This window comes from Gymnoscopelus braueri, assembly GCF_963280865.1.
Source record: "Gymnoscopelus braueri genome assembly, chromosome: 10".
In the NCBI taxonomy this organism is placed as follows: domain Eukaryota; kingdom Metazoa; phylum Chordata; class Actinopteri; order Myctophiformes; family Myctophidae; genus Gymnoscopelus; species Gymnoscopelus braueri.
The window spans coordinates 27,439,361-27,453,005 of NC_137611.1; the positions used below are offsets into that span (position 1 = coordinate 27,439,361).

General features: G+C 41.6%; 2 protein-coding genes across 4 annotated transcripts in view; both read left to right on the forward strand.

Moving 5' to 3' along the window:
- The window catches only part of ripk1l (receptor (TNFRSF)-interacting serine-threonine kinase 1, like), a 733,201-nt gene that overhangs the window by 698,870 nt on the left and 20,686 nt on the right, over positions 1-13,645 (forward strand). The window lies entirely within an intron of this gene.
- Positions 1-13,645, forward strand: part of LOC308094405 (solute carrier family 22 member 23-like) — a 58,536-nt gene that overhangs the window by 13,130 nt on the left and 31,761 nt on the right. Inside the window, exons 3-4 of one of the 2 annotated variants that reach the window (XM_080441045.1) lie at positions 1,015-1,118; positions 1,579-1,733. In XM_080441045.1, coding sequence (XP_080297171.1) covers positions 1,015-1,118; positions 1,579-1,733 — 259 coding nt within the window. Of the gene's footprint in view, positions 1-1,014; positions 1,119-1,578; positions 1,734-13,645 lie in introns of those variants that run through there. The other variant, XM_080441046.1, reaches the window with a different exon arrangement.

A 13,645-nucleotide genomic window follows, 5' to 3' on the forward strand; every position in this document is an offset into this window, starting at 1 on the left:
TAATTATTTTGTGATCCAAGTCTACTGTTCAGCTCCTGAGCGACCCATATTTACTGTGCTGTATCTGTGTGTAGATATGCATATATTATGTATATAGAAAAAAATACATAACATGTTAAACATGCAAATCACACACACACACACACACACACACACACACACACACACACACACACACACACACACACACACACACACACACACACACACACACACACACACAGTATCATTTGCATGCTAGGAATCCCACTGCTGCTCGAGGGAAGTAAAGGCTGCAGTGAATAGTTGACTCATGACTTTGAGATGGAAAATACGGCTTTCGCAATAGCATGGAGTCAGCACAATACAGTGGAAAAAAAACACAGTGATCTGATCACTTTTAACCCAGCACTTTGAGTTAAATAAAGAACTGAAGGCACGTATACTATTACGCAATAACAAACCCCATTGCTCTCTCACAGTCAAATTAAATATTTTGGCACATAGAACAATAGGTGAAAAGCATTCTTAGCTCATTTTGATGTGTGCTGTGCATGCATATATAAAATCACCACGCAAATTGTGACTATGCATACATACACCATTGGTTGGTTCTCAAAGAACAAAAATACAAAATATTTGAGTAGGGGATCCTCGGCCAAATACATGTCATTTTGGGGGTCCTCCTTGACATGAAAAAGTTTGAGAACCACTGGAATACACTAACAATGCACTATCACGGATATCTGCTGCTAAGAGAGGTGTCTCTTACTTTCACGAGTATTCTGCCTAATAGTTTTTTCTCTTTTCCTTTTAACCAACACCTTACGTATTTGATATGGTTGACCTGTTATCTGAGTTTTTACTTTGTTTCTTTCTATATTCTTATGACTATATAAACTAAATCGTTGGAGATTGTACAGAAATGTGTTACACCCTCTCTTTTACGCCTGTAAACTTATGATGTGACAATGAAGTTGAAGTTTCCTCACCAAGGTGTCCTCTTTATGCCTGTTTGTTTGCTTCTCTCAACAGTGGAGTCTGGTGTGTGACTCGGCATGGAAGGTCCACATCGCAAAGTTCTCCCTTCTGGTGGGTACCATCTTCGGATACCTCGTGTTTGGCGTTCTTGCCGACTGGTAAGACACTGCACACAAGAGTTCTTCATTGCCGCTGTCTGATAGGGACAGTGGTGGAAGAAGTACTCACATTTCTTACTAAAAGTATCTATACTGCAATGTAGAAATACTCTGTTACACGTGAAAGTCCGGTAATCAAAATATACCAAAAAGTATTGGCATCAAAATATACTTAAAGTACCAAAAGTAAAAGTACTCATTATACCCGTTTCACAAGTTATCATTGTCTAAAATGTGTAATTTCTTTTGTTGAAAATAGCAGATCTATAAGCTGACAACGCGCCGCATCATGGCGCGTTGTGAGCTTGTAGATTGGAAATACTCAAGTAAATTAAAAGTACGGTACTTGAGTAAATGTATTTAGTAGTTACTTTCCACCACTGGATACTATGGAGAATGATATATTTAAATGCATGCCATGCAGTAACGTCCCGTTTCCAACGTTCTCTCTTGTCTGCAGGTTTGGCCGCCATCCGGTGCTGATCATCTCTGTGCTCTTCATGTTGGTGTTCGGTCTGACCGTGGCCTTCTCCGTCAACGTTCCCATGTTCAGCACCCTGCGCTTCTTTGAGGGCTTCTGCTTGGCAGGGATCACCCTTTCCCTCTACATCCTCAGTAAGTAAGTCATCTAATCTGACGCCGTTCCGTGTTGGTCAGAGATAACAGTCAGTCAATTATACATTGATATTATAACATCCTCCTATAATTCTACAAACCTCCGGTGAGACTAAAATGTGGTGAGGCCAAAATTTGTTCTGCCCGGTTCTCCTCAGTGGGCGGAGCAATTGATCTGAAATTGCACCCAGCCATTGAGCATTACCATGTGCACGGAACTGCGAAGCCCGTTTTTCGATTTCACCAAATCTCAGCTGTTTATTAGCGTTTTTGTGCAAAAGAATGTCGGCAATGGTTACGGGGTTGCCCAGCTATGGGACGAACTGCCTCCCGGGTTGCCAGATCTTGTGCGCATATCCCCCCACGGATGCGTCGACCGGGTATGGACTACTATACAATAATTGTTGTTTACACAGTGGGTTGTTCATTAAAGCATCTGTCTCATTTTAGATGCTAATATATTTTTTTATATTTTTGAACATTTTTGAAACACCTTGGAAGTTTTGAGAACTACTGATTTTAGAAGGCATTTGTTGAATCGACCTCAGGTCTTAATGGGTTAAAATCATAGAATAAAAAAATAATGGAGAGGGCACCGGAAATCCCCGCCCATCCATCCACTTGTATGGAGTTGCTCACCCAGTGCAAACTCCCTTTTTCACCCCTTCTTCTTCCGGGTTGGGAAATGTGATGGGCGGGGCCTATTTGGGTCCTATGTGACGCGTAGCTCGTGAGTCGAGCCCATTGGTCGAAACCGTTTTTCGCTCGTTCATGTGGCTGGCTCCAGCCGTAATAAGCTGCAGTACCTATGAACGGCCAGCATGTCCAATACGCTTCACTGCTCCCTCTCAGGTTCTGGGGGCTTGGTTAAAACACTCTTATTACGCGAGTGTCACGGAAGGATGACTTCCATGCCCTTCGGGGTCTGGCTTGGACATCTTGTTTGAGAGTTTGTCGCTGCTGTGGGTCAGTGTCACCCGCAGGTCAGCGCAGCTGCTTTAATGTATGTTCTAACCAGAGAGAGAGAGAGAGAGAGAGGCTCTGAGGAATGACAAAGGTCACTTCTGCTTCACAGCAATACAGGACATGCAGGTCTATTACATGGAACACTGACAAGAGTCCTTTAAAGCCTTTAGGGAAAACCTAGCTGCTTTGTTTTGGTCTGGGCACTTACTTCTAGGAAATGGCAGCCAGCTATTGCCGTTACTCAGCAAATTAAAAGTAGTGAAGGGGAAGAGGAAAAAAAGTTAGCCTTAGTTTACCCTAACTGCCCTCAACTATCCTGAGCGTTAATTCAACTCTGATGGTGTGAACATGGCCTCTGGTGACCCTTAACTCACGGAGATAAATGAACACTCTGGATTTTATGTTACGATGTATGTCTTCCCTAACGGCAAGGAAGTGAACTTGATTAAAGAGCTACTTGTCTTGTAATGTTAAACCTATCACATTTAACCTGTAACTGCTATCACTACGGATTTAGAAGGCATTTGTAGACTCGATTTTTTAAATCTATATTTGGTTGTTAAAATATGTGTTAATAGCTCTATATTCTAATAGTAATCAATGCTGTGCGTGTGTGTTTGTCCAATCCAACAGAGGGCTCCAGTCTCTCCAGCTCTTTAGTAGACAGAAAGGGCATTTTCAGGTCGGGATACCAATTCTATCCAATCGGGAGAGAGAGAGAACTGATACAGGATACACAAGTGAAATGAGAAGTGATGACACAAAGTAATTAGCAGACAAATCTGGAAACAAAACTGGAACACCATAAAACTTGAAGCTGATAAATGGGTACTCTCTCCTGATTGGATGAAATTGGCAGCCCACCTGAAAATGTATATTCTGTTTATTAAAGAGCTGGAGAGAGACCAGTTATTGAACAAACACTCTTACAGCATTGATTATTATATGAATATAAAGCTTTAAGTATGCTACTCACAACAGTGCAACTCCTACCATCTCTACTCTTAATCCATTAAGACCAGGAACGCATCTGTGTGTCATTTTAAGATTTCTTTGGCTATTCAAAAATAGCAGATCTACAAGCTCATAGCGACAAGCTCATATTTTTTTGCAATTTGGCCGATTCTACAAATGTTGTCTAAATCCTAAGTTAAAAAAATATATACGTATGTTGCTATATCAGTGGTTCTCAAACATTTTCATGTCAAGGATCCCCAAAATTATATATTTACAAAATATATTTTCAAAGATTTGCAAAAATATGCAAAAAAAAATGCAGATCTACAAACTCGTAGATAGTAGATTTGCTATTTTTGAATAGCCAAAAGTATAAAATAATGGTTGTAGCTAAAATCTAACATGACACAGATGCGTTCCCGGCTTGAATGGGTGAAAAGGAATTTAGCAAAACATTTTATTTGAGTGGAACAGTTAAAAATCCTTTTCAAATTTTTGGATTGGCCATTACTCCTGGTCAATATATTATCTTGGCAAAGGAAGTGAGGAGAGGAGAGTTGAGATGAGGAGAGGGTCTGCTTCACTGCAGCCTCACACACATCACTGCTGTTTACTGTTCATATTCTGCACATATTGCCCATGGATATGGTCGTGACCTTCTCTCTAGTCTGTACAGTAAAGGCTTGAGGACTGACAATCTGTCCCGTTAAATCGCTATACTATTTGAGAGAGAAATCAAGAGGGAGAGAGACACAGAAAGAGAAGGGGGGGATTTGTGATAGAGCGCTTATAATTGGCCTTGCAGTCGACGTGGAGTTTGGTCGCTCGATGGAGCCTTTTAAAAGCCTCTTTTAGCTGCAGTGATTGTGTTGAAGAGAGCAGAGGGACGGGACAAAGTGGAGGGAATATGGGGTGAGATGGTGGGAGGGGAGGAGGAGGGAACAAGGGCAGAGGGAGAGAGACCTCCATGTCCTTGTCATTCTAATTTATTTCACATCATATATATACCTTCGAAAAGCTCCAGCGCACACTCCCAAAATAGAAGTACTGTTTGGTCCAGTCCTGAGGCAAGGGCAGAGGCAGCCTAGACTGTGGGGGGCTTTCCTGGGGTTGAGGAGAATGGCTGGGTAGTGGGTAAATTGAGCAGTTTTTTAAGACGGTTTGTTTTCATTGAGGAGAATTTAAAAGAGAAGCTTGAACTCGATGACAATAGCCGGTCTTTCCTCATCAAGCGACAGTTTAGTTGCTGAATTAAAGTTGAACATGGCTCGAAACTCACAGTTCCCTATATTGTTTCACACATCATAATTGAAATGTTCCCATCCCATCTATCTTGCATTAGTTGTGTGTTGGCCACTGCTGCTTGTATTAATTTCATTTCAACCATTGTCATGAAGGGTAATTCGGCATTTCTACTACATTTGGATTGAGAGGGTAAACAGAGAGACAGGAAGGGTGAGAGAGAGAGAGGGGGGGGGGGGGTTACGTGCAGTAAAGAGCCTCGGGTCTGACTTGAACCCAGGCCGTCTGCAGGAAGGACTATAGCCGTATATTTAGCGTATGTGGTATGCTCTCTTACCAGGTGAGCCACCCTCAGGGCAGTACCTTTGATAACAGAAATTTAGAAAACAACTTTTAACAGTGTAGCAAGAAATGTATATTCAACAGAGCGCCCTATCTCAACATCATTTTCCATTTGATTATTATTAGTAGTAATTATTATTAGTAGTAGTAATAGTATTATTATAAATGTTTTACTTATTACATTCTATTTGGCTTTTTCACCACGCCCTCTTTCAATGGCTATACTTTGTATGATCAACACTTTCATTCCTCCGTCTCTCTCTCTCTCCCTCCCCCACATCTCCATTCTTTGTATCCTCCATCCTAGTGATTGCAGAGTAAATAGGGTTTTAAGGAGTGTCACTCTGTGAGTGAATCACTGAGCCAGCCAACTCTTCAGGTAACAGTCATAAAAACCCAACAGTCAGCCAATGACATGCAGGAAGCTCAATGTTTTCTACTCTGGCTGTTGTCAGGCAACACGCACCCAACACAAATATCTTCAAACTCCCTTTTCAGTTAATCAAACAGGGAAGATTATATATTTACTAGCATTGCTAGCGGCTGGGCTCTTATGGATAGCGATGCTGGTCTGTCCGTCCAACACTTTACTCCTAAATAAGATCTCTTCAAAACCACTTTGCCGTGGACCTTCACGCTCCCAGGAAGATGAACCTTATTGATTTTGGTGACCCCGTGGCATCTCCTCTGGGTTCTTCCTTAGATTTCCTCCAAAAGCACACATTGACACAAGATATCTGAAAATGTAATGGGCGGATTGCCATGAAATTTGCTGAGTAATCCTTAGTAATTATCACCTGAGGTCTTCATGACCTTTACTCTAGTGCCACCTTCAGGCTAAAATGTCATCTTTGCACAGAAGATATATCATAGCATAATAGGTTTATTACATGATGAACCCTGCTGATTTTGGTGACCCCCCATTCCCTTTCCTATAGCGCCTCAGGCCAAAATGTACTACTTAGTAGTGAGTTTATGGACCTCTAAGGATGCCAATGTCTTATCGGTTCAAACCATTTTTGGTCCGGTTGGGTGTAAGGAGCGGCACTACCTCTAAACTAAAGTAATTCTTTAAAGACCCAATCACCTCAGAACTCTAATGACTGATTGTCCATGTACAATGCTTGTAGTCTTCTCTGAAGATGTAGGACTACAAACGTTCTACATGGACATCTAAGAATCACATCTGCGACGTCCTGTTGCAGAACATACTTGTGATGTAAGATGAGATTAGACAAGTGCAGTAGGCCTACTGCAGCCTGCACTTAGAATATGAGTGGTCGCTGCTTCCAAAACTTTCCAAAGCTTTTGGTACTTTACAGCACATTTATTATCTCTGCCAGTCCGGAGGAAGAACAAACCCCCCCCTCGCATTGAGCAAGCATTTCTGCAAAGGTGGCAACTTCTGGCAAGGAAAAACTCCCTTTTAACAAGACAGAACCTCAGGCAGTCGGCAGAACAAGGCTCTAGGGTAGGCAGCCATCTGCCTTGACCGTGTCAGGGGGAAAGAGAAAGAGAGAGAGAGAGACAAAAGAGATGCAAGGAACAGTAATCAAAATTGTAACGATATTTACTTACAGAAACTATAATGATAACAATAATAGGCCCCAGAGATACAAATGGTATCAAATGGGAGTCCATGGCCTAATGCATGTCAACCTGGGGGTTGAAAAGTTTGACACTGTCACTGTGTTATGGCATGTTAGCCACCATTGGAAAAACTGGAATGTTTATGAGTAGAGTTCCAACTTCTATAGGTTCAACGTGTTGGCTATACTTCCTCCCTTACGGCCGTGTGTTGTGTCTACTGGGTCACATGATGTTTTCCCCTCAGCTGTTCTGTATTGACTAAACTCCACCAGTGCTGGTGCTTATAAAAGGTTAGCTGTATATCATTCAACACCCACACCGTTTAAAGGGACAACCATCATTTGAATGCAGATGGATTAACAATTTAGTATTTATTGCATAGACGCCAGGTGTACATGTGTTTGAGTTTTAAACTGATTTGGAAAAGATCCATCGCATTCCATTTAATAACAGAACAATAGACTTACATTCATTGTTTATATTGTAGATTAGTGGTGTCTGTTGGTTACTAGACCACAAACAGACATCTCTTTAGTCAGTTGCATTCCTAAAGCCATTGTGTATCGCCGTAATCCCAGTTTAACTCTTACACACTCACCGTCAGCCATAGAGCAATTCCGTTTTTAACCACATGAAGTTATGTTGTGGTTTCTTTCATTGACTCTTGTCTGCAATGGAGAGTTGGGGCGAAAACCATGACTTTAGCTCTGTTTGTACTGGAGATGGTGACCATATTCACACTAGGGCTGGTAAATTAATATTCAAATTTCGAATATTCCTTGAATATGGGGAAAATATGTATATTTGAATATGAAAAAAAAAATAGTTTTTTTTTTAATGTTTATTTGACAGGGCAATACAAAAAACAATGTATCAACTTCTAAAAACAAACAAAATATCTGTTTTATTGGATCCGAGCACTTGATACATTGTTTTTTGTATTGTCCCTGTCAAATAAACATACAAAAAAAAGTTTTATTTTTATTTTTTTATAATAATAATATTCGAATATCTGCCACTTTTTGAGACCAATATTCGAATATCATTTCTGAGGAAAGTTACCAGCCCTAATTCACACACAGTGGCCATTTTTCTATTACGTCATACCCGCCCCTTGAGTATCCATATGGAGGTTTAGGTGTCATTAGGGCCGTTACAATTACACAAATGTTTAATCCTTGGTTGGATATAATTAACAAGGAGACACTCACAAACCCCCAACCCACTAATCCCCTGTGCCCTGTGGAGGCACTGGGAAATGCACGCATGCAGAGTCGTAAAAGCTCGCTGGTGGTAAGCAGTGGTGGGAAAAGTGCTCAAAATGTTTTACTTAAGTAAAAGTATCAATACTGCAATGTAGAAGGACTCCGTTACAAGTAAAAGTCCGGAATTCAAAATGTACTTGAGTAAAAGTACCAAAGTATTGGTATCAAAATGTACCCAAAGTAAAAGTACTCAAATGGCTGATGTATAAAACAGGGCTAAAGTGGTTAATGTATGTTTTATAATGTCATAATTTATATCTGCAAAGTAACTAGTTAACTAAGTTTTTAAATAATAAAAGTACAATATTTGCCTCTGAGATGTAGTAGAAGTAAAATTACAGAAAATTGGAAATACTCCAGTAAAGTAAAAAAATCATATTTTTTTAACTTATAAGTACAGTACTTGAGCAAATGTACTTAGTTACTTTACACCACTGCTTGCTGGTAAGCCCCGTTCGTTCGTAGTGGAACAGTTGTGTGTACACTGCGGCCGTCCGTTCCGCTACGATGGGCCTGTCGGATTGGGGTCCACTGCGGTTGGCGGCCAAGTCTGATGTGGGGTGACACCTAATGCTGTGCACAGCCCCCAGACGCTCAGCGCCGTCCAGAGAGAGAGAGGGAATATAAAAGCAGAATGGGGGGGTGGTGGAGAGTGAAGGGAACAGTGGGGGGAGAACAACGGTGGAGGAAACGGCACAGGGATAAAAGAGGAAAAAAAGTAATAATGAGAGACTGAGTGTGAGAGACCTTTTGTCTGCATTAACCCGTTTAGACCGGGAAAAAATCATTTGTGGTCGTTTTTAAGATTTCTTTGGGCTATTCAAAAATAGCAGATATACAAGCTCATAGCGCGGCACCGAGTGCCGCGCTATGAGCTTGTAGATCTGCTATTTTTTGGAAAAATCGTGGAAAATGTGTGCAAATCTTTGAATATATATATATTTTTTTAAGTGAACATTAGTAACTCAAATCTTTGCTTCTGGGGGATTCTACAAATGTCTTCTAAATCCTAACAGTTTTTCTTTTTAAACTTAACGTCGCTATAATCAGTGGTTCTCAAACGACTCATGTCAAGGACCCCCAAAATGATATGTATTTGGCCGTCGACCCCCATCTCAAGATATTTTGTTCCAGGGACCCCCAGAAGCAAAGATTTTAATTTAAAAAAATCGCTTTAAAATAATATATATATTCAAAGATTTGCGCTGATTTTCACAATTTTTCAAAAATGGCGATTTTCAAAAATAGCAGATCTACAACCGAGAGTGCCGCGCTACGAGCTATTATATCTGCTATATTTTTTTTATCGCCAAAGAAATCTAAAAATGACACGGATGATGCGTTCCCGGTCTTAAGGGGTTAACCATTCTGGCATTAATGATCCCTGCTGCCTGTCTGGACGGTGCTGCTACACCACTGTGGTGCAGCACGAGGAAAATCGCACTGCCTCGTCTCGACGTGAAAGGGTGAAAGTGCTGCTGCATGGTTAACACTAAGCCCTTTCATGTGAAATGGTCCGGACCGATACATCATCTTTCTGTGGCATTGATCTATGTCGGCTATTAAACATTACAGGGAGGGGGGGGGGGGCGGGGGAGCACAGCATAGCATACAGTATAGCAGTGAAGAGTCATCCGATGCAGTGCTGCTATTTATACCCCAGTGTCCCATCTAGTGAGTGTGTGTTAGCATTTTTAGCATTGTAGCAGCAGGCAGGCCCGCGCTTCAGTGCTTTATACAGCTCAGGGTCATATACTTGCTGCCTGCTAGTACTCTTTTACTGTAAGTGTAGCACAAGCAGGTGCACACACACACACACACACACACACACACACACACACACACACGACCACGTGAACACACAGCTTGATGTCGAGCTGTGAGTCAAGCAAAGCTGGCTGTGTTGGGTGTTTGTTTGTGCGAGGTCATTGTGTTCAGTGTGAGACAGGGGTTGTCGTGCTCTTGGGCAGTGGTCTACAGCAGGCTGTTTGTTTACCTCTATGCTTCAGCGCTAGCAGGTGGAGCTACAAGAGGCTGCTCGTTTTATTTAAGATACAAATAATTGATTTGTTTTATGAATTTTTCCACAGTATTGATGACAGATTTCATTTGATGTCATGTCATTTCCACTGATATCATGTGAGTGACAGCAGCCCCGGTGATCATATGACATTTGTGGAAATGTTCATGTTCAAAGCTGCTAACTTTTGATCAGATCACAGCTTTTAACTTAAATTAAAAAATAAATGTTCCCCAGTATGATAAATATAAATGTTAGACATTTATTTGATTGAAGACCAAGACCTTCACGTAAATACCTCAATGGCTTATGTGGTTCGGTCACTTTTAGGTGCGTACACCATGTATTATCCACTGTATTCAAAAGGATAAAACTGTTGTTGGTCAGAGCCACAGTTATTCCTCCCCCTAGAAAACAAGTTTAAAAAATTGAAAATTTGTCTAAGTACAAAGTACCACCAGGTCCCTGGGAGGGGGTCCCCTCCACCCAGCCCCGTACCCAGGATCGGGGTGCCTTAAGCTGGGTAGAGGGGCGGCGTGAGGCCCCTTCCCTGGTTCTTTTTGAAAAATAAAAAATCGCGCTGCGTGTCCAGGGCCCTCCGGGAGCACGGCCTCTGCCTTCCTGCCTCAAGGAATTTTCCCGCAGGTGCGTGGAGGGCCGACTGGGGGGTCCCCTCCTCCCAGCACCGTACCCAGGATCGGGGTGCCTTGGCCTGGGTAGAGGTGGACAAGCGTGTTGGTTACACTGTGTTAGTGCACTGTGACTACACTCATATCACACCTGTTCTCAGCACCCAAGTGCTGTAGAACCAGAGGTGGACGAAGTGCTCGACCCCAGTACTTGAGTAAGAGTACAGAAACTCCTTGGTCAAATTTACTCCACTATAAGTAAAAGTAGCTCAGTCAAAATGTTACTCAAGTAAGAGTAAAAAAGTAATTGTTTTTAAATATACTTAAGTACATGCTTTGAAAAATACTTAAAGTACAAGTAAAAGTAAAAGTACATTTCTTAATTTTTAGATCAATGAATTGCTGTAATGTTTTCACAATGAATTTATAGGACCTTGTAACTCTTGTTTCAGAGAAGTACTGTAACTCGGCACTTAAACCAGCACAGCACTGCATGCACTGATGTGCTTGTAGAACCACTACGTTATACAAAGCCTGCAGAAACACCATATAAAAACATAGAAATGACTGAGGAACCAGAACTAAATACTTCTACTCCTATACACCCATACAAGATTTAAAAAAGAGGCGAGCGGAGGGGGAAGACAGAAACACGGCCAGTGTGAGAGCAGAAGTTAGGTCAATTGCATTTTAGGGAAGACAAGAAAACAGCCAACCTAAAGGCCAAACCACACCAAGGCAATTAGTCGCAACTCCTTGCAACCGTTTTAGGTCAATCGCACCAATGCAACTCCTTGCAACTGCCATTGGGGGAAATGGTTGCAAGTAGTTCCATGTTGCAAGGAGTTGCATGGCGAATCATTGGTGTGGATGTGGAGTGGGCTTACAAGTACTCAGTACTTTACAGCCTTCCTAGAAATGTACTCGAGTAAAAGTAAAATATTTTTCTTGGAAGTGTACTCAAGTAAGAGTAATAAGTATCAAAAAAATCGAATACTCAAGTAAAGTACAGATCCTCAGAATCTGTACTCAAGTACAGTACTCAAGTACATTTACTCCGTTACTGTCCACCACTGTGTAGAACCAGGCAAGTTTTTATTTGTAATATACCTGGTTTCTGGTACTCTTTTCGTAATCCCCATGCTAGTTCTCTGTCCTCCTGTGTTTCATAACTGCTGTACTGACAACTGTAGTTCCCCCACGGGGTCAATACAAGTTTATCTATACTGTAGTCATATACCGTACATAAAGTGACAGTGCCTGTGTGACGGCTTGCGTTGCCAAGACTTGGCGACAGGGCTCAGCACCCGTTCAACAGCTTGTTGGTTGAAAGGAGGACACTTGTTTCACTTGCCTTACCACACTCGCGTAATTGAGCATGCGGCAATAATCATGTGCTGCCTTTTAACAGCTGTCGATGGTTACATCATTACACATACAATATCTCTTTTCAAGAAGGTATATATGAAAATAACTTGTGAATACACATTGTTTTCTACTTTATTTACTATTAAACTGACAATTGGAGACTAATACATTACAAGCGCTGGTTAAATCTAAAGGATATCTTCAGGCCAAAGTCTATTTACCGTAATACCAGAAATCAAATGCAGGTCATCAACTTATTTACATAGAACTATTATACAGGGTTGTTGTTGCACTGAAGGACCAGATAGGCCACCATTAGTCAGTCACAGTAAATATGTAGTAAAATGTGGATCATTTGATACATTATTGAAACGTTGTGTGTAAAATGTGCAGTGCATAAACATGTAAGCACATGTACCTCACATGACCACAGCATTTAAGCCATCTCAGAGTACATCTCAGGATACGTTTTTGGATGAGAAGAAAGTAGTATGTCACATCCAAGGGTGTTTGTTGGTTCTACTAGCCTGTCTATACCTGCCTAGAGAGGAAGATGTGTAATCTTGTGTGTGTGTGTGTGTGCGACAGAAAGAGAGAGAGAGAGCGATTGTGTGCCTTGGGGCCTGGCACTAAACAGAGCAGTGCGGCCAGGGAGAGAGAGAGGGGCATACTGACTGTGGGTGCTAGTCTGAATGCACATGCATGAGGGGTGGTGGGGGCGGGGGGGTTATATAAACATGCTGTTTGTTGTAGTGTTTCATGTATCCCAATAAGAACGCATCAAAGAACGCCTTACTAATCTCAACCTTTGACACAGATTCTTACTGACCCAGATGAGTCACACTGGGTGCACACGTCACCCATGGGTATGATCACACAGGAAGAAAACATGCTGTAGTGTTGTTGGTGCACAGTAAGAATCGTCGGTGCTAATTGAACTCTTAGAGCTGGGGTCTTCAACGTTTGCAGGCCAAGAACCCCCTAGCTGAGAGAGAGGTGAAGCTGGGACCCCCTCTATATTGTATAAAATTGTGACTCAGATTAGGCTTTTTTTCTTTTTTACTTGGTCTGCTCTTTTTTTCCTCTACACCAAACCTCTTCGGCAAAAATAGCAGATCTACAAGCTCACAACGCCTCGCAGCGCAAGGCGTTGTGAGCTTGTAGATCTGCTATTTTTGGCTAAAGTTATCCTCAGAAAAGGGATGCTAGGGTTCAAGTGGTTAAAGTAGAAAAAAATGCAATAACATATCACACAAAGATTTTGCGGCCCCCCTGTAGTAGCTCTGAGGACCCCCTGTTGAAGACCCCTGTCTTAGAGCGTATAAATGGAACCAAATACCCTTACGGGTCCATTAAGGATAAACTAACACTGAGGATTTTGCGTTTGTGAATTGGTGTCTTATATACATGCAAGCTTCAGAATTCTCTATGGCTAGCACTTGTTGATATATTATTTATATTATATTATTTTAGGTTGAGTTGTTTCAGGTTTTGTTGGTTATTTCGCTTAACTGGACGCTGGAGAAGCACAGC